Consider the following 17,994-nt stretch of genomic DNA (forward strand, 5'->3'; position numbering starts at 1 on the left):
GAGTAACTCAGCAGGTCAGGCAGCATCTGTGATGGAAAATGGACAGGTGATTTTCGGATCGGGAAATGTTACTCAAACATTGCAAGGGGGAGGGGAACAAAGCCAGGCAAGTGATATTTGGAAGTTAGATACAAAATGCTGGCGTAACTTCAGACCGAAGAAGGGTCTCGGTCCGAAACGTCACGCATTCCTTCTCCCCAGAGATGCTGCCTGTTCCGCTGAGTTACTCCAGCATTTTGTATCTACCTTCGATTTAAAGCAGCATCTGCAGTTCCTTCCTTCTACACAAGTGATATTTGGATACAGGAGAGATGTGGGGTGTGCTGCGGGCGAGGAGGTGTGGGGGTGGGTTGGAGTGCGGATTGCCAGATGAGAGATGGAAAAAAGGAGACAAAATGGTGACACATAGATAAAGAGAAGAGTAAAATGTAAAAGCCATTTGGGAGGGAAGAGGGGGATGGGAGATGAGAGCACGGAGGAGGGGAATTGCGCAGGGTGACAGTACGAGAAATGGGCGCTCTCAGGTAGAGGGAGAGGGCCGCTGAGTTGCTCCACGACTCTGTGCGCCGCAGCATTTGCTGACCCTGACATGACGGCCCCGACTCCAGGCCGACTCCAGGCCGGCAGCCGTCGCCATGGCAACACGTCGCTGCCTCCGTGTGGGCGGAAGTGACGCCCGCTGGCGGGAGGCGCGGCCGGAAGAGGAAGCCGCAGCGATGAAGTTTCGAGCAAAGATCGTGGACGTCGCTTGTTTGAACCATTTCACCCGTAAGTGGCGCATGGACAAGTCGCCTTCTCCTGCTGTCGGTGCAAGGGACACCTGGTGCCCGCTCACGGTTTACTTCTCAGTGCTACAGTACAAGATGCCGCTCAGAGAGACACAAGCCGGTGCTGCAGTAACTCAGCGTCTCTAGAGAACCGTAACAGGCGATTGATGAGTCTTAACAAATGTCACCTATTCATGTTCTCCAGAGATGCTGCCTGACCTGCTGAGTTACTCCAGCACCCTGTGTCTTTTTTGGTTTAAAGCATCAGCCGCAGGTCCTTGTTTCTCGAGAATACACCCACTTTGGCTTCACTTGTTGCAAACTCTACTCTGTCCAGGCAGTGTCCGTTACGTCCAAGTCATGTTTCTGTCTCGGATTGACCCGCCTTTGAATCCCATCTTCAACCTTTTACTGGCCACGAATTCCTTTTGCATCCTGCCCCTCTCTACTCCAGTAAACCCAATCGTTTCCCACTCCTACTGTCTTGTTTGAAATTGTTGAGCGACCAGAGATGTTGAGTATTTGGAAGTGCTTCCTTCCTTGTAAAGTGCTGCCGAAGTTGAATTGATTGAATTGAAATATACAACATGGAAACAGACATTTAGGCCTAGCGAGTCCACACCAACCATTGATCACCTGTTCACATTAGTCTGGTCTCGACCCGTAACGGCACCCATCCCTTCTCTCCAGAGATGCTGCCTGTCCCGCTGAGTTACTCTAGCTTTCTGCGTGTCTCTTCGGTTTAAACCAGCATCTACAGTTCCTTCTTGCATATTATTTCTATGTTGTCTCACTTTCACATCCACTTCCTTTAGAGATAACATACGGTGGCCAATTAACCTGCATGTCTGCAATGTGGGAGCAAACAAGAGAAAAAGCATGCTTTCACAGGGAGAATATACAAATTCCACAGAGCAAGACTTGATCCTGATGAGGTCAAGAACCAACCCGAGTCTCTGGCACTGTGAGGCAGTGGCTCTACTAGTCATACTACTGTGCTACCTAATTATTCAAATTTCTTAAAGCCTCAGAACTTATTGTACCCCATATCTGTGTCTATTCTTCCCACAGCTCTATATTTGAACCTTATTTTGACGTTCCAGGAACTTTTATTAATTTCCTGACCACCATTTGCCTTTGCTACTGTCTGAGGCTGAACCAGTTTGTTTGAGGATCATTTTCTGAATTAGATCCAATGTCCACACTAAGATTAAAGGGCCTGTCCCACTCAGGCAACTTTTTAGGCGCGTGCAGGAGACTCTGCGCTCGCCACATGATCGCCACATGTTCGCTGGTAGTCTCTGGTGAGTCTTCATGGTCGAGTGGAGTTCCTGCATTCTGGGAACTTGTCGCGGCCTCAGTATGGTCGCCACAAATTTTTCAACATGTTGAAAATTTTTCTGCGACCAAAAATTGGAGAAAATCAATACTTTTGTCGTCTTAGGTGCAGTTGTAGTGGGTTCGACATGTAGTTATAGGTAGTCGGGCTAGTCGTAGGTAGGTTTAGTTAATCTCCTTTGCTGACCGGGCATTTTCATTGGCTCATTGGGGGGAATATAACGTAAACACAAGTTTTCAGAACCAAGGAGAACCGACCGGTAATGTTAAATGCCCGCCAAACTTCACAGCTGTGTATCTCTGGCTTATTAAAAGTTATCTGGCTTCTTAAAAGTGTCTCCCCCCTTCCCCCTCCTCTCTCCCCTCCCCCCTCTTTTAAAGGACTTGCCATACACTGTGCTAGCCGTCTTAGCCTTCCTGTTCATCGCGGTGTGTGTCTGTATCACTTTGGCTTTGCACCGTGTGAATTTTAGACAGCGCTCCCCATGCTTGCCCTGGCCCCCGCCTTTGCGGTGTGTTTGTGTGCGTGTGTGTGTTCCACTCTGACAGTTGCCGTTCCAGTTCCTGGTTTTCAGGCGAGTGCCGCAAACTTGACAGTTGAGGGCAGTCCGTTGAAAAATCGCCGAAGTGGGACAGGCCCTTAACAACTTCAGTGCAGGACTGAGGCGTTGTCGTATCCCTACTCTCTCAAAGGAATATATGTTGAGTTTCGACATGGGAGTTCTCCCCAGTATCTTGGGTAATATTCTTTAGCTAAAAGCAAACTGTTGGAAGAAGATGGGCAGCACCTGTTGGAAGCAAATAGACAGATGTTTTGGGTCGAGCCTCCTTCAGAGGGATGGATTAGAGGGGAGAAAGCTGGTAGGGCAGATTTCTTCTATGTTTTATTCTTTAGCTGACAAAATAGCTCTTAAGCATCCCAGAATAACTTTTATTACTGATCCTGTTTTTTTTAGTACCATTTCAAAATTTAGTCTCCAGCCACCAGTGATAAACATAACCCTAAATCATCATCCTTTGAGGAAGCATAATGATTGAATGGGCTCTGCAAACAGTATTTGCATTCATTGCATGTGTATATATATTGTGTGTGTACGTGATATGGAGGCGTTGTTATGTGGTCTCAGCTATTTCAGGTAAGCTGCTGATTGTTTTTTTTGTGTGTGTATGCGTATATGGCTCTCACTTAACTTTTTTTCTCAGTGGTCAGCCGGGCAACCTAGGCAGCTTTTTAGGTTGCCAAATGACAGTTTAGGTGGTCATTTAAGACGGCTTGCATGACATGTGCGATAATGTGCTCGAACGAAGTGCATAGTTACCTGTCAGAATTATGGTCAATGAAGCATTCACATATTATTTCTGCTTCAAATAAAGTCAAAAACTAAACATATTCACCAATCAAGACATGATACATACCACAATTATATGCACCAAAATGACAATACCGTATCTCATCTCTTTTTACATGTTGCAATGAATGCAATTTCTATTATTTCTTTCCACTTCTAAACAAAATTCTGGTTGGATTATTCAGCGTATGATCAACCTCGGTGAGACCAAGTGCAGGCTTGGCGATCGCTTCGCACAACACCTCCACTCAGTTCGCAATAACCAACCTGATCTCCCTGTGGCTCAGCACTTCAACTCCCATTCCGAATCCGATCTTTTTGTCCTGGGCCTCCTCCATGGCTAGAGTGAGGTCCACCGCAAATTGGAGGAACAGCACCTCATATTTTGCTTGGGTAGTTTATACCCCAGCGGTATGAACATTGGCTTCTCCAATTTCAGATAGTCCTTGCTTTCTCCCTCCTTCCCCTCCCATTCCCAGCTCTTTCAGAGCCTACTGTCTCCGCCTCTTCCTTTAAGCCCCACACCCCCCCACCCCCGACATCAGTCTGTAGAAGGGTCTCGACCCGAAACGTCGCCTATTTCCTTCACTCCATAGATGCTGCCTCACTCGCTGAGTTTCTCCAGCATTTTTGTCTACCCATTCACACAAGTTCTGTTATCCCACTTTCCTCACCCACTCCCTACACATTATGGGCAATTTTACAGAGACAAGCTACAAAGCCAATGTGTCTTTGGGATGTGGGAGGAAACCCACACGCTTGCAGGGAGAATGTGCAAATACAATACAATACAATACAATTTATTTGTGTCATTTGAACCTCATTGAGGTTCAAACGAAATTTGGTTTCTGCAGTCATACACACAAGAAAAAGAACCAAGACACAACAGAATTTACACAAACATCCATTACAGAGAATCTCCTCCTCACTGTGATGGAAGGCAAAGTCTTATCTCTCCCCTGCACTCCTCATTCTCCTCCCGATGTCAGAGTCAAAGCCCCCGGCGGGCGATGGTAAGTGTCCCGCGGCCATTAAAGCGCGGTGATGCAAGGCCGCGCTCCGGGTCTTGGTGTTGGAGTCCCCGGAGGGTGCTAACAAGTCCCGCAGCCATTTAAAGCTGCGCCGGGCGATGATGTAAGGCCCCGCTCCAGGTAATTTTCAACCCCGCAACTCGGGCGGGAGAAGATGCCGTTGCGGAAGCCCAGAAAAGCGGTCTCCCAGCAGGGACCCACAGACTCCCGGTGTCACCGTCCACCAGACCTGCGGTTGGAGCCTCCGAATACCGACGTCGGGTCGCAGCCGCGCGCCACCACAGCTCCCCCCAGCTCCGAACTCGGCCAGCCGCGTCGGGCGGTAAGTCCGCAGCTCCGCGACTGGAGCCCCAGGTCATTCCGGTTGGAGGCCGTTCCACGGTGCGAGGCCCCAACGACAACGGAGACCCGACAGGGAAAAGGTCGGGTTCTCCTTGCAGGGGAAAGATTTTAAAAGTTTCCCCCACCCCCGCCCCCCACACACATACCCAGTTAAAAACACAATTCAACACAGACAGTGCCCGAGGACAGGATCGAACACAGATCTCTGCCATGTGAGACAGCAAGTCCACCAGCTGTGCCACTATATTTTATTTTCCAACATACAAAACATTTTACGTTGATAACTAAAAGAAACCATCCATTTTCAGTCTTAAATCTCTAAGTGACTCTATGTCCCCCTTGACAGCTACTATATGTTTTAATTCAGTTCAAGACTGGGGCAGTACATTGGCCATAGAGTTGCTGCCTAAACGTGCCTGAGACCCGGAATTGATCCTGAATATGGGTGCTGTCTGTATGGAGTTTGCTCCTTTTCCCTTTGATCGCATGGGTTTCCTCCGGGTGATCTTGTTTCCTTCCACATTCCAAAGGTGTGCATGAACCATTTTCAGACCCTTTTTAAAATATTTATATATATTTATATAGTTACATATACATATATAAATGTACACTGTTTTGTTTTCTCGTTTATAACATTGTTTACAGAGTACTATGTTTACATATTCTGTTGTACTGCTGCAAGTAAGGATTTCATTGTTCCAGCTCCAGGGAGTGATTCTGCGTTGGTTTTCAGCGGTCGCGGCAAGGCGGTGACCGGACCGCAATGGCTGCCAGATCTCCCACAATGCAAAGGGAGGTAGAAAGTGGCCGACGCCGACCAGTTGCCGTGGTTGTGCGCATGTGCAGGGGAGGATGTGCAGGCCGTGGCAGTGCGCGTGTGCAAGGCGGCTGGCCGTGCCGGCTGATGAGGAACGAGCGGAGAGCAGAAAACAGACCCGGATACGGATGGTGGGCGAAGACGGAGAGTGACACAGAGAGAGATAGAGTGGGGGGCCCGCTCAGAATTAAACAATAGCTTGTTGCTTGTCAAGCTGGGCAAAATGGCATGGCATTTAGGTTGCCCGATGGCACTTTAGGTCGCCCTTGGCAACCGGGCAACCGCTAATTTCGAGCCCTGATATATATTTGTTTGTGTGTGTGCGTGTGTGCACACTTGTGAGTATGTGTATATATACACACAACATTTTGCTCTCTTTATTATATTGTTTACTGTACAATACATATTCTGTGGTGCTGCAGCAAGTAAGAATTTCATTGTTCTATTTGAGACATATGACAATGAAACACTCTTGACTCTTCATTGATATAATGCCAGTTTGCACGAATAAGGAGAAAACAAGTCTTGCTTGCATCTGAAATTGTTCAGTGATTTTTCTTGTGAAACAAGAATCGGATATGGACGAAATCAGACTGAATTTGAGAGCCCTTTCTTTTGGAAACGTTCCTATTTTCCAGTGTGAAATTGACCGAGGATTATCATAACATATCATGTTTTTTATTCATTGCATTTTGGTATTTTCACAGGTATAGTGAACACAATCTCGAAACTCACAAAATCATGTATTCTGAGGCTTACTTCTGACAAACTTTTCTTCATCTTGTCTGACAAAGTTGCGAGTGGAGGCGTTGCTATGTGGTGTCAGCTATTTCAGGTAAGCTGCTGATTGAATGTGAGTTTTGGTTACAGATATAATTCCAGTTCGTGTACCCTAAATGAGACGTTATATTTCTGTTTATTTACAAACGTTTACATTTACATATTTACCTGTAAGGTAACTTAGTAACCTGAGAACTGGAAGCTGCATTCTTCTGCAAGGCAGTGTGTTGCCAAACAGCATCTAAACTGGAGGTTTTGCCCTGGAACCCTCTTGTTGCTTTTGACCTCTCTGCTGCAGCATATCTTTTGGACTGTTTTTAAATGCCTCTGAAATGCAAGTTCATGGATCGGAGAGGTTCAGACGGATATGGGCCAAATACAGGCAGGTGGGGCTAGTGTAGATGAGGCATCTTGGTCGGCATGGACAACTTGGGCCAAAGGGCCAATTTCCATGCTGTATGACTATGACTAAGTTTGTGCTGCCTGGTGAAAAGCTGAGGAGTAGGATGCAAATGCATCAAGCTCATCAGTTCAGAATGTTTGTGTTTCACTGTGGTGAGTCCAGCAAAAGAGTTGGACGTCAGGCGCTCTAGACTGGACCATTATGTACAGGTGGGGAATTACATTAAGCAGTGGGGAACACATCAGTCGGTGTTTCTAGTGACATCACATGAATTAATGAATTTTAAAAAAACTTTTGTAAATTGCCCCAAGTGTGTCGGATGCGAAAATCGGATAACAGAACTATTTTATGGGTAATCGATGATTGGTGTGGACTCGATGGGCCACAGGGCCTGTTTCTGCAGTATATTTAAACAAAACTAAATGATACTGTCTCTCTTCGTGTTCTTGACAAAAGCTTTTCTTCACCTAAATCGTTGCAAATTTTTGTTCCGACAAAGGTCCTCGTGAGACACCACCAGTTACCTAATGTGACTGAAAATTCATGTAGCTCTTGTTTTTTCCTATGTCAGAATTGGCCATTTCTGCCGCACATCTCAGCAATTTAACATGTGCATTTTCTTCAAATACACAGGGTAATTTTTTTGATGAGTTCCAGATTGAAGGAGTTTCAGCAGAGTATAATGAAATTTATCTGGAACTAACACCTGAAAATTTCTCGAGGTCCTTGAAAACTTCCCAGAATGCTAAAGCTGTGAAAATAAAACTGACCATGAAGCACTGTCCATGTATTACCATTGCTGTAGAACTGGTAAGATCTTTGAAGATTTGTAACGGCAGCTGTTTTCATCTGATGAATATGACGTATCTTTTATTTCTAAAGGTTTCTAAACTGTGACCATAAACATTTTTACACCTTTCAATCATGAAGATGTATCCTTATGAAATTTGCAGTTTAGTTCTTTAATAAATCTTAGTTTTTTGAGTTTGCATGTTGCTTGATATCGTTCATTGCGAGGTGATGCGCTCTGGGAGAACAAACATGAATAAGAACTAATACTAGAATGAGTGGTAGGGTTCCCATGAGTATTGAGGAACAATGGACCTCAGTGTAAAAGTCCAACTATCACTAAAGTTGGTGAAGAAAGCAGACACTATATGGCTTTCATTAGCTGAGCCATCAAACGAGCAGGGAAGTTATTGTGTAACGTAACAAAACATGCAAAGAATCATGGAGTCATAGAACTATACAGCACAGAAACGGCTCCACTAATCCATGCCAACCAAGATGCCTAACCTAGCTAATTCCACTTGCCTTTGCTTCGACCGTAACCCTCCAAACATTTTCTATCCACATTCCTGTCCAGGTGTATTTTAGGAGTTGTAGTTGTACTTGTCTCTACTTCCCTGGCAGCTCATTTCACATGCAAGCCACCTTTTGTGTGAAAATGTTGCTCTGGGGTCCCTTTTAATTTTTATCCTCCTCACCTTAGACCTGCCTGCTAGTTTTGGACTCCTCGAACTTGGGAAAGAGACAAGCTGTTATCTAGGCCCCTCATGATTTTCTGAACTTCTATAAGGTCATACTCCAGCCTCCTGTTTGTGAGGTGACTTGGACATAAATGTATGTGTTATGGTTAGTAAGTTTGCAGATGCCATCAAAGTTGGTGGAGTTGCAGACAGTGAGGAAGGTTGTCAAAGTATACAAGGTTTACATCAGTTACAGGTATGGGCGGAGAAATAGCGGATGGAGTGTAAGTGTTGCATTTTGGGAGGTCAAATGTAAGGGAAAAGTGACATTTTCAGTTGTAGAATTCTGCACACAAACTATTGGCAATTTCACAATTGTGCATAAATGTTAGTTCTATTATTTGTTGGAAATGCTAGACATACCTTGTTTCCTGTTCATGCAGCCATCGCTCTCGAGCCACACTCGGATTGTTACACATGACATTCCTGTTAGCATTATCCCCAGAAAGCTGTGGAATGATTTTGAAGAACCCAGTGTTCCCGATTTTGATGTAAGTAATGAGGTGTATTTCACTTTCTTTATTTTTGATTTCCTATAAATATATTTATTCTTAAATTGTTTCATCTAAATAATAAATACTACTGGTAGCACTGCTGGAAGGTGCTACTCGCATTTGGATTTTAATTTGGTTTAGTTTCAATTTCCTTGTGACATAGCAGTCAGATGGAGAACTAATTTCTTTAAAATGTATTTATTCCTTTTTTTGAAGTGTGAACATTTGGCAGGGACAACATTAATGATGTTCCTTAATTGCAGTTGAGTTGGTGATGGTCAGCCACCACCATGAATGCCTGCAGTTCTTCTTTTGTGATACTCTCACAATGCTGTTGGGTGGAGAGTCCCAGAATTTGCATCCAGCAATAGTGAAGGAATGGGTATGGATACACAAGCAATTGTTCTTTGCTCAGTATTCCAGCATCTGCAAAGTACTGGAGGTACTCAGTGGACCAGGCAGCTTCTGTAAAGAGTAATGCGAAACAATGTTTCAGAGATGACTTTGGTAGGGCAGGAGCAGGCAGAAACAATGGGCCTGTTAGGGCGGTCCTTTTTTTAGATTTTAGGAAAGAAAAATTCAGGGGCGGCACGGTGACGCAGCAGTAGAGTTGCTGTCTTACAGCGCTTGTAGAGCCGGAGACCGGGTTCGATCCCGACTACAGGTACTGTCTGTACGGAGTTTGTAGGTTCTCCCCGTGACCTGCGGGGGTTTTCTCCAAGATCTTAGGTTTCCTCCCACACTCCAAAGACGTACAGGTATATAGGTTAATTGGCTTGGTAAGCGTAAACATTGTCCCCAGTGTGTGTAGAATAGTGTTAAATTGCGGGGGTCGCTGGTCGGCATGGACCCAGTGGGCCGAAGGGGCTGTTTCCATGCTGGATCTCTAAACTAAAAAAAATGGGCAGTGTGGGATTGGGGAACTATATGGTCGGAGGCTATGAGCAGGAGATTGCCAGATGTGATGTGATCAGTAATGGTCTGGGGAATGGTGGACTGATGTTCGTCTGTGGGGTCATTGTCAAGGGGTTAGGTATGCGGTGATGTCTGAGAGCTGCCGCCTGACCTCAGCACGGTCAAGGTTCGTCTCCCTGTCTATAATGGCACTGCTCTTGTCTGCAGATTTGATGGCAGCATTGGGATTAGTAGTGAATGAGCGGAGGGCTGCATGTTCGAAGAGGGGAAGATTGGATTGGGTGAAGGGAGTGGAGAAGTGACACCTGGAAATCAAATGGTGAAGAATGGATAGAAGGCTGATGGGGACTCCAGGAGGAGGTGGAGGAAGGTTGGAGCTGGGAGAAAGAGTCATCGGTGGGGACAGGGGTGAATACTCCTTACCAAAGAAATGGGCACGGAGGTGGAGGCGACGGAAGCGGAGCTCGACATCACGGTAGGTGTGGAACTCATTGGAGAGGGGATTTCAGGGGGACTGGTGAAGACAAAGTGGGGTAGTCAGAGGGGAGAGGTGGTGTAGACATGGGGAAAATGCTTTCAGTGTCGGGAACCTGCTTGATCCAGCAGGGATGGTGTCAGGGGTCCTGGCCCAGAGGTGGCTAGGACAGAAGTAGGAACCAGTGGCAGTGGGGGCCTCAGCCTGGAGGTGGGAGAGCTTGTGGTCCTTGGTGGATGTCAGATTTGGAGAAGAAGCGACAGTTGAAGGCATGGGACTGGTGGAGGATGACGTAGTGGAGAGGTCCTTTGGGAGAGCAAGATCTAAAGCTGCAAATTCAACTGAGAAAAGAAAGTGCCAGAAGATACTAGCACATGGCAGAGAGTGTAAAGCGTGAGGCACAGAAGGAAAGCTGTTGCAAGAAGTGTTGGATGATGTCTAGGTACCCGAGATCCTGGCTGAGCCCAAACTGGGAGGCCCAGAAACGGTGCTGGAAGCCGTGTGGAAGGCGTACTGAGGAAGAACACTTGGCTGTAGTAGGTGAGAACATGGCCTAAGAGCTGGAGAGCACCAGGAATCGTTGAGACGATGCAGTTTGAGAGGATCTCGCAGAACTCCTGTGGAGGGAGGAGGAGAACTTGCTAGTTTAGTGTTTAGTTTAGTTTGAACATCTTCAAGGTAGGCATACTTTGAGGAGTCTGCAGATGCTGGAATCTTGAACAAAAACCAAAGTACTGCAGCGTCTTGGAGGGAAATAGACAGATTGTATTTCAGGTCAAGCCAGGTAATCCCAACCTGTACAAGAAATATAGGTGTTCCACTTGGTTAGTTTCTAGTACCAGTTTTATTTACTCTGTACTCTGATGTTTTTGATGTTGGGTCTGTGATCAATTATCATGAAAACTTTCAACTCTTCCAAGCAAATGAGTCTAATTATTGTCAGAGTATAATCACGTTATATTTATGAACAAATACATCAGTGATTTTTTTTTTTGCAATATTCTTTGATTTTCATATTTTACTTTGTGTTTTGCTATTGTCATTATTCTTCCAATTTTAAAAGAAAGTTACTGGAGAATTAATAAAATATACTGCTGTACCAAGAAATGGCAAAAAGAAGTCAAATGTTAGGAAATGAGAAGTGATAGATTTTGGTTCAATAAAACTGATTTTGCCTGAATGGAAACAGATTTGGCCTTTCAAAAAAGCTTAGGGATTTTGGTGGTACATAATCACAAGTCATTGAATGGCAGATTTTCTCCGATGTAAAGTTAAATCCCAGGTTCTTCTCAGCCATGATTTTTAATCAATGCATGTGTCCTCTAATACTCTCACCACCGTTTCACGCTGAAAATATGTTCAATTCCTCCCAATGTTACTGAATACCACTTCTATCAAAGGCCAGAGATCCTATGCTAACATTTACCTCTACATGGGACATCCTTGTTTTATTGCATTAAAATATTGTTTGTATTTTCCACGTGTTACATCCACTTATCGTTGATTTTAAAGGTCAGTATTTATCTCCCAGTATTGAAGACCATGAAGAGTGTTGTGGAAAGAATGAAGAACCTTTCTAACCATATTGTGAGTGTTCTATATTATATGAATTAATTGTTGCATTGCATTTCTGTGTTGTGAAGTACAATGCCACCTTAACAGCTAAGACATTTCCAGAAGACAATGCTGGTATTAAAGGATCATTGAACTATTCTGTTATCCTATAAGAAGCTACAATGAAAGACATATAAAATAATGAGGGATCTGAATAGAGTTGATATGGATGGCTGGAAGGGACAAGAGATTGTGAGTAGAAAATGATGCGAATGAAAGAACGAAAGGGATAAAAAGATTTTTTACGCGGTGCAGAAGGTTAGAAGCTGGAATGTACGACTTGCTGAACAGGGAACTGGATAAATACGTGTCGGGACAAAAATAATTGTAAGGATATTCAGAAAGAGCCAGGGATGTGTGTTGGGTGGGGATGGGGGAGAGGTTAGTGAGTTGTGCATATAGAAAGTCAGTATGAACCTGAAGGTCTGAATAACCCCATTCTATGCTGCAAATATTGAGTAATTGGAAGATGCAGCACAGGCTCAGGCTGTGCTGCATCTATTACGGCCCATCTATTCCATGCCGATCATGATGCCTATCTACGCTAATCCCATTTATCAGAATTAGGCTCCTGTTCCTCTATTCCTTTCCTTCCCAAGTGCTTATTAAAAATTGTAATTGTATATGTCTCCATTACCTCATCTGACAGTACCAAATATTCACCACCTTCTGTGATCTCGGATCTCCTTTCAATTTCTTCTCTCCTTAAACCTGTGTAGTTCTAATCTAGATTGGCAGCGAATGAGGCAATTGGAAGGCTAGAAATCGGTGCAAAAGTCAATAACAACTTTTAGGAGGCAGGAGCATGGCAGGGAGCAAGGAACGATGGTTGAATTAAGTTGAATTAGGCTGAATTAAGCAATATCATTGCTAGAGACCTAACAGGTAAGGCAGTGAACTCAGAGCGTGGATAGGTGTGTGTGACCGGACCATTTCAGCCATAAAGAAACCTGGCGAAGGGAGTAAAAATGTTTTTCTTTCTTGCAATTTAGGTAATTGAAGCCAATCAGAATGGGGAAATGAATTTGAAAATAGACACTGAATTGGTGTCTGTCACAACACATTTTAAAGAACTTGGGAATCCTCCTTGGGGTAAGCAATTGAATAAAAAAACAAAATGTGCACATTGTGGAAGTAAAACAAAATGTTGATGTTAATTTAGCAGTATAGTTTGTCAAATTGTTGAATGACTCAGTAAATTGTAGTTTGCACATTTGTCCTGTAACCGCATTAAGTAAATTTCAAAAGCTTTTATAAGCATCTTTTCTTTTGCCACCCTTTGCTATTCTACCTGGCTAATGAAGGGAAAGCAATATACATTCATTTATGCTAAGTCTAGAATTGGCTGAAGGCACCAATTGAAAAGCAGAAGTCATTCTTAGTGAATGTTTTGCGCAACTGTATTGATTTTCCACATAAACGAACTGTTTACTTTGGTACTGCTTGGTACTATTTTGGTATTTATATATTGTTTTCTGAATTTTTCATCAGGTCCCAGTAGAAAATATATTTCTCTGAGATAGTGCTAGGTTTAGATTGATTTAGAGATGCAGCATGGAAACGGACCCTACGGCCCACCGAGTTCATGCGGCCATTGATCACCCTTTCACACTAGTTTTATGCTATCCCACTTTCTCATTCACTCCCCACACAAAGGCCAATTTACAGAGGCCAATTAATTTATAAACCTGCATGTCTTTGGGATGTGTGAGGAAACTTGAGCACCTGGAGGAAACCCACGCAGTTGCATGGAGAATGTGCAAACTCAACCTTAGCACCCGAGGTCAGAAACAAACTGGGTCTCTGGCATTCTAACAGTTCTGTTTTGTTGTTTGTAATCTCTTTAAGAAAACAGGCAGTCCCGGCTGTTTGTGAGATTTTCCACCTCAAAATTCTGCTTGCTAAATTGATGTTGAGAAATTATAAATGTTGTTGACATCTTCTTACTGCCATTTATACAATTTGAACTATGATAGACATTGAATTCTGTAAATGTTCATAATATTTTTTTTAAGTGATGATATTCTTCAAATTAAAAATTTCAAATTGATAAATATGTTGTTTTACTTCACATAACAAATTTATTTTTAAAATTCACATTTAGCAAAAAGGTTAAATGTTAAATATAAACCCAAATATTATTTCAAACAGTTGAAGATGGAACCCAATCTGATTCTTTTCAAAGAAGAGATCCAACAAATATGGCTAAAGCAAGGGTCGACATAAAGAGGCTTCTGCAATTTCTTGCTGGGCAGCAGGTCAATCCAAGCAAGGCTATATGTAGTGAGTAAACATTTATTTTTAATTTTAATCTATTTTGTCTAAGAATTTGCAGTATTTGAATCTTCAATACCTTATATCTTAATCATGAACTTTGTGACCCACCCTCTCTTGTGCTAGCAAATTCTGCATTCTTATCACTCTTAAGTAAAAGTTTCTCTTAATTCATGGAGGAAATGGAGGAGGACTGGCCAAATTTTTGTGCCTTCCACCACAGTGATGAATGCTGTGGTGGATGTTTGTGTTACAGTTTTATTGTGTGTTCTTTATTATTGTACTGCTGCTGACAACCCAAATTTCCCAAATTTCCACCAACCCTGGTTGTGTGGCAATAAATTATATCTATCTATCTATCTATCTATCTATCTATCTATCTATCTATCTATCTATCTATCTATCTATCTATCTATCTATTAAATAAAATAGTGAATCGCATTATTTGGCTTTCAGATAAGGCATTCTCCATTTTCCTTTCTGTACACATTGTTGATCCTGGGATGCAGTGAGCATGTGGAAAAAATGTAAAGATATTAAATAGAAGAATTGCCACAAGACTGTACACTTATAATTGCATCTGATTTCCTGTTCGCGTATCAATTAAAATGGCATCTCGTGCAACGCTGTACCAGCCTACTTAGGATTAAAGAGTGCGCAATATTGCTGATAAAGGGCCTGTCCCACTTGGGCGTCATTTGCGTGTCATTTACGCGACATCATTTACACGTCACGACGCACGACGTGCACGTGACGCGCGCATTACGCGCGCATGGTGTGTGGTGATGTAGGCAGTGACGCGCGGTCACGCGTGGCGCCCCAGGATTTGGGGATTCACAAAATCTTTGCGTGCCACCTGCATGACGCACAAATGTTGCCTAAGTGGGACAGACCCTTAAGGCATAAATCATGCGTTTTGGGTAAAAAAATGATCCAACAGCAGTAAATTAATGGAATTTTAAAATTCAAGATTTGTTTTGTTTTATTGAATTGATAGATTATGAAAAATGTATTACAAGTAGCACATTGGAGTAAACATTATGACTAATAGCTGCTTCTATTTATTTAATACCCGTTTTTTCCCCCTCCTATGGAAGCTTGTTTTCCTATTTCAAACAACAAAAATTCTTCTTTGTCCTCAGATTTTGTGATACACATTATCGGATTTGTCCCATATGTTCCATTTGTAATGATTTTTTTCTCTATTTCAATGACTTGCGTATCAGATGTAGAAAGGAAAGATCACAGAAGCCATTATTAATTGTTTGCCTGCCACATTACTAGGACAAGAATTTGTACCGGGTGTTATAACTGAAATGCCTCTAACAACAAATTTAACATTAATGACTTCGGATTTACTTCATGATGTTATTGGTTCATTTTTAACAAAACTCTGATTGTATTTTGCAGATATAGTGAATAAAAAAGTTATACATTTTGTTTTACTACACGAGGATGTCTCCCTTCAGTACTTTATACCAGCTCTTGTATGAAAAGTTTCCTTTCAACATTGAACTGTCTTGTGGACTCCCGTGGAATTATCATCCTTGCTTGAAAACCGTGAGCAACCTTTTAAGAAGATGAACCCCCTAGTTGAGAATTGGTGCTAACATTTGAAATTTTATATAAACCTTTTACGCTTTAAATCTTGGAAAGGTTATTGCAAGATAAAAAAAAACCCTGATTAAGTTTCAGACTCGTGAACAAAAATATGACTCTTCGGCAAGAAAGAAAAATGTCTCATTGGCTGTAGATGTTCAAAAGCTGCTTAAGTTGAAGCTACATTTATTTGTTATCTATTTATCATCCTGTTCGAATCTTGTTTCAAAGTGAAAGAATAAGTTTTAAAGGTCTGTGTTTTCTTCTTGCTGATAAATTGTGGAATGCTCTCTTTCCGTTCCAGGATAACAAAGTGAATATGTCTGCCATATTGTGCCTTCTCCAGTCTTTAACTTTGGATCCCATTGTGAACTGTTGGCTGCTGAAATATGTTTTCTGGTTCAGTTTCTGGTTCAAATTTGTGTGCTAGTATTTCGGCAGTGACACCTCCAATTTTCTGCATCTTCTTTGTTTTCATATTCACTTTGTTTCACATTTTCTGCTCCTTATCTTCCAGCAATAAAAGTGATGCAAAATTTGCCTTTCATACTTTTGTTTGTCTCCTCTGCTTGTTACTGAATAGCAAAGTAGAGGAAATAATTCTCCAGATATTCTTTTCCCATACATCCCAGGACAGCATGGGAGAAATGCCTTAGGACAGTGTTTTATGCTGAACTATCAATGACAATGCCTTCCACCATAAGATTGGAAGTGGTAATGTCCATCAATGATTGCATTCTGTTCAATTCCATCCACTGCTATTGAGCAAATGAAGCATGCCTTCCTGCAGCAGGACCTGAACAACATTAAAGCACAGGCTAACAACCAAGTCTCCCATCACCAATATCCAAGGAGTCACTTTCGATCAGGAACATAGTGGACCATACTCATAATACCATGAATGCATGATGAGATTGGTTATACTGGGGTGAGTGACTTGCATCCTGACACCTTAAGGCCTTTCCCTCATTAACAGGGCAGGAGCTTGATGGAACATGCTCCATTTGCCTAGGTGAGTGTAAGTTCAACAAACACGGGAAGCTGGAAATCATCGATGAAAAGCGGCCTGCTTGATTGGTATTTAATCAACTGCTCTAAACATTAATTGTTTCCACAACCAGTGCAATATGTACCAGCTCCACAACCGAGTCTAAAACTGCAGGGAATAGATTTATGGTGAGAGGGGATAGATTTAAAAGGGAGCTGAGGGCAACTTTTACACAGAGGCTGGTGTATAATGGAACGAGCAGCCAGAGAAAGTGATAACGCCGTTTACATTAAGCTTATTTATATGGTTAATGTGAGTTTGATGCCGCAGCCCCCCCTCCCCCCCCCCCCCCCCCCGCAAAACGCCAGTTGGGGAAACAGACCCAACGGGTCTGCACTTGGTCTAGTATACTTTTAAAATTCTGTGTGTGTGGGTGTATGTCATTTTGATTTTGCCTTTGATTCGTTACTCCGTGAAAACCAGACGCAAAAACGCCGAGATTTTTACCATTTCGCTAGCGATTTTACTTTTACATTCGCAAATCCACTCCTCATTAAATTTAGTCATTTTTCTGTACACTTTTTTAATAAAATTCTTCACCCCCCCCACTCAGTAATTTTTTTGCCTCCCGCTGGCCACCTTCTCATCGCGTGTAGTGCTGCCTGACCTGTTGAATTTCTCATAGTGTATCTACTTTTTCAGATTTCCAGCATCTGCAGTGTTTTATTAGTGTTGAACAATCAACTTCTGATTTACCACAAAGATTCAATTCATCAATTATCTTCATCAATCTCAAGTAGTTTTCAGTGAATGAAAATGTAGACGTTATGACAAAAGAGTTTCTGATGACAAGATGTAAGTCTTCTTTCCATTTTGAAGTTGTTCATTAGCCATCCACTGAGACATCTTAAGTAAATTTGTTGACCACTTTATTTCAAGTTGTATGTTAAGCCCAGTAAATATGTAAAGACTGATAATTCTTGCGATTGAGGTCAGAAAGTGGAATCTGGAGTGATGTGGTTTAAAAGACGGTCTTTTAGCTGGAACATGACGCTGATTCATATCAGTACAGATTTATTTCTATCCAGTAGACAATTTTTTATTCATAATATGTTTGTGTTCTAATCCATCAAATGTTTTGTGGATTCTGTAGCCATTCCACCATTAGATGGCACTGCAAATAAGTGATGATGGGCACTGCAGTCGTTAGCCCTGCCATGTAATGTAAAGGAATGATTGTGACCCACAAGCAGTCTTTAAAACAATTGACCACTTTGGT

At 42.7% G+C, this 17,994-nt stretch overlaps 1 protein-coding gene across 1 annotated transcript; it reads left to right on the forward strand.

Annotated features, from left to right (window-relative positions):
- The first annotated feature begins 674 nt into the window (after window positions 1-674).
- hus1 (HUS1 checkpoint clamp component) lies at window positions 675-16,274 on the forward strand. The gene is made up of 8 exons (XM_033050091.1): window positions 675-768; window positions 6,352-6,479; window positions 7,461-7,637; window positions 8,740-8,847; window positions 11,753-11,827; window positions 12,847-12,946; window positions 14,006-14,137; window positions 15,539-16,274. Exons 1-8 carry the CDS (start codon window positions 717-719, stop codon window positions 15,619-15,621), a joined length of 855 nt encoding a protein of 284 aa, XP_032905982.1. The 5' UTR covers window positions 675-716; the 3' UTR covers window positions 15,622-16,274.
- The last annotated feature ends 1,720 nt before the right edge of the window (window positions 16,275-17,994 follow it).

This window comes from Amblyraja radiata, chromosome 2 (assembly GCF_010909765.2).
Source record: "Amblyraja radiata isolate CabotCenter1 chromosome 2, sAmbRad1.1.pri, whole genome shotgun sequence".
Classification (NCBI taxonomy): Eukaryota; Metazoa; Chordata; class Chondrichthyes; order Rajiformes; family Rajidae; genus Amblyraja; species Amblyraja radiata.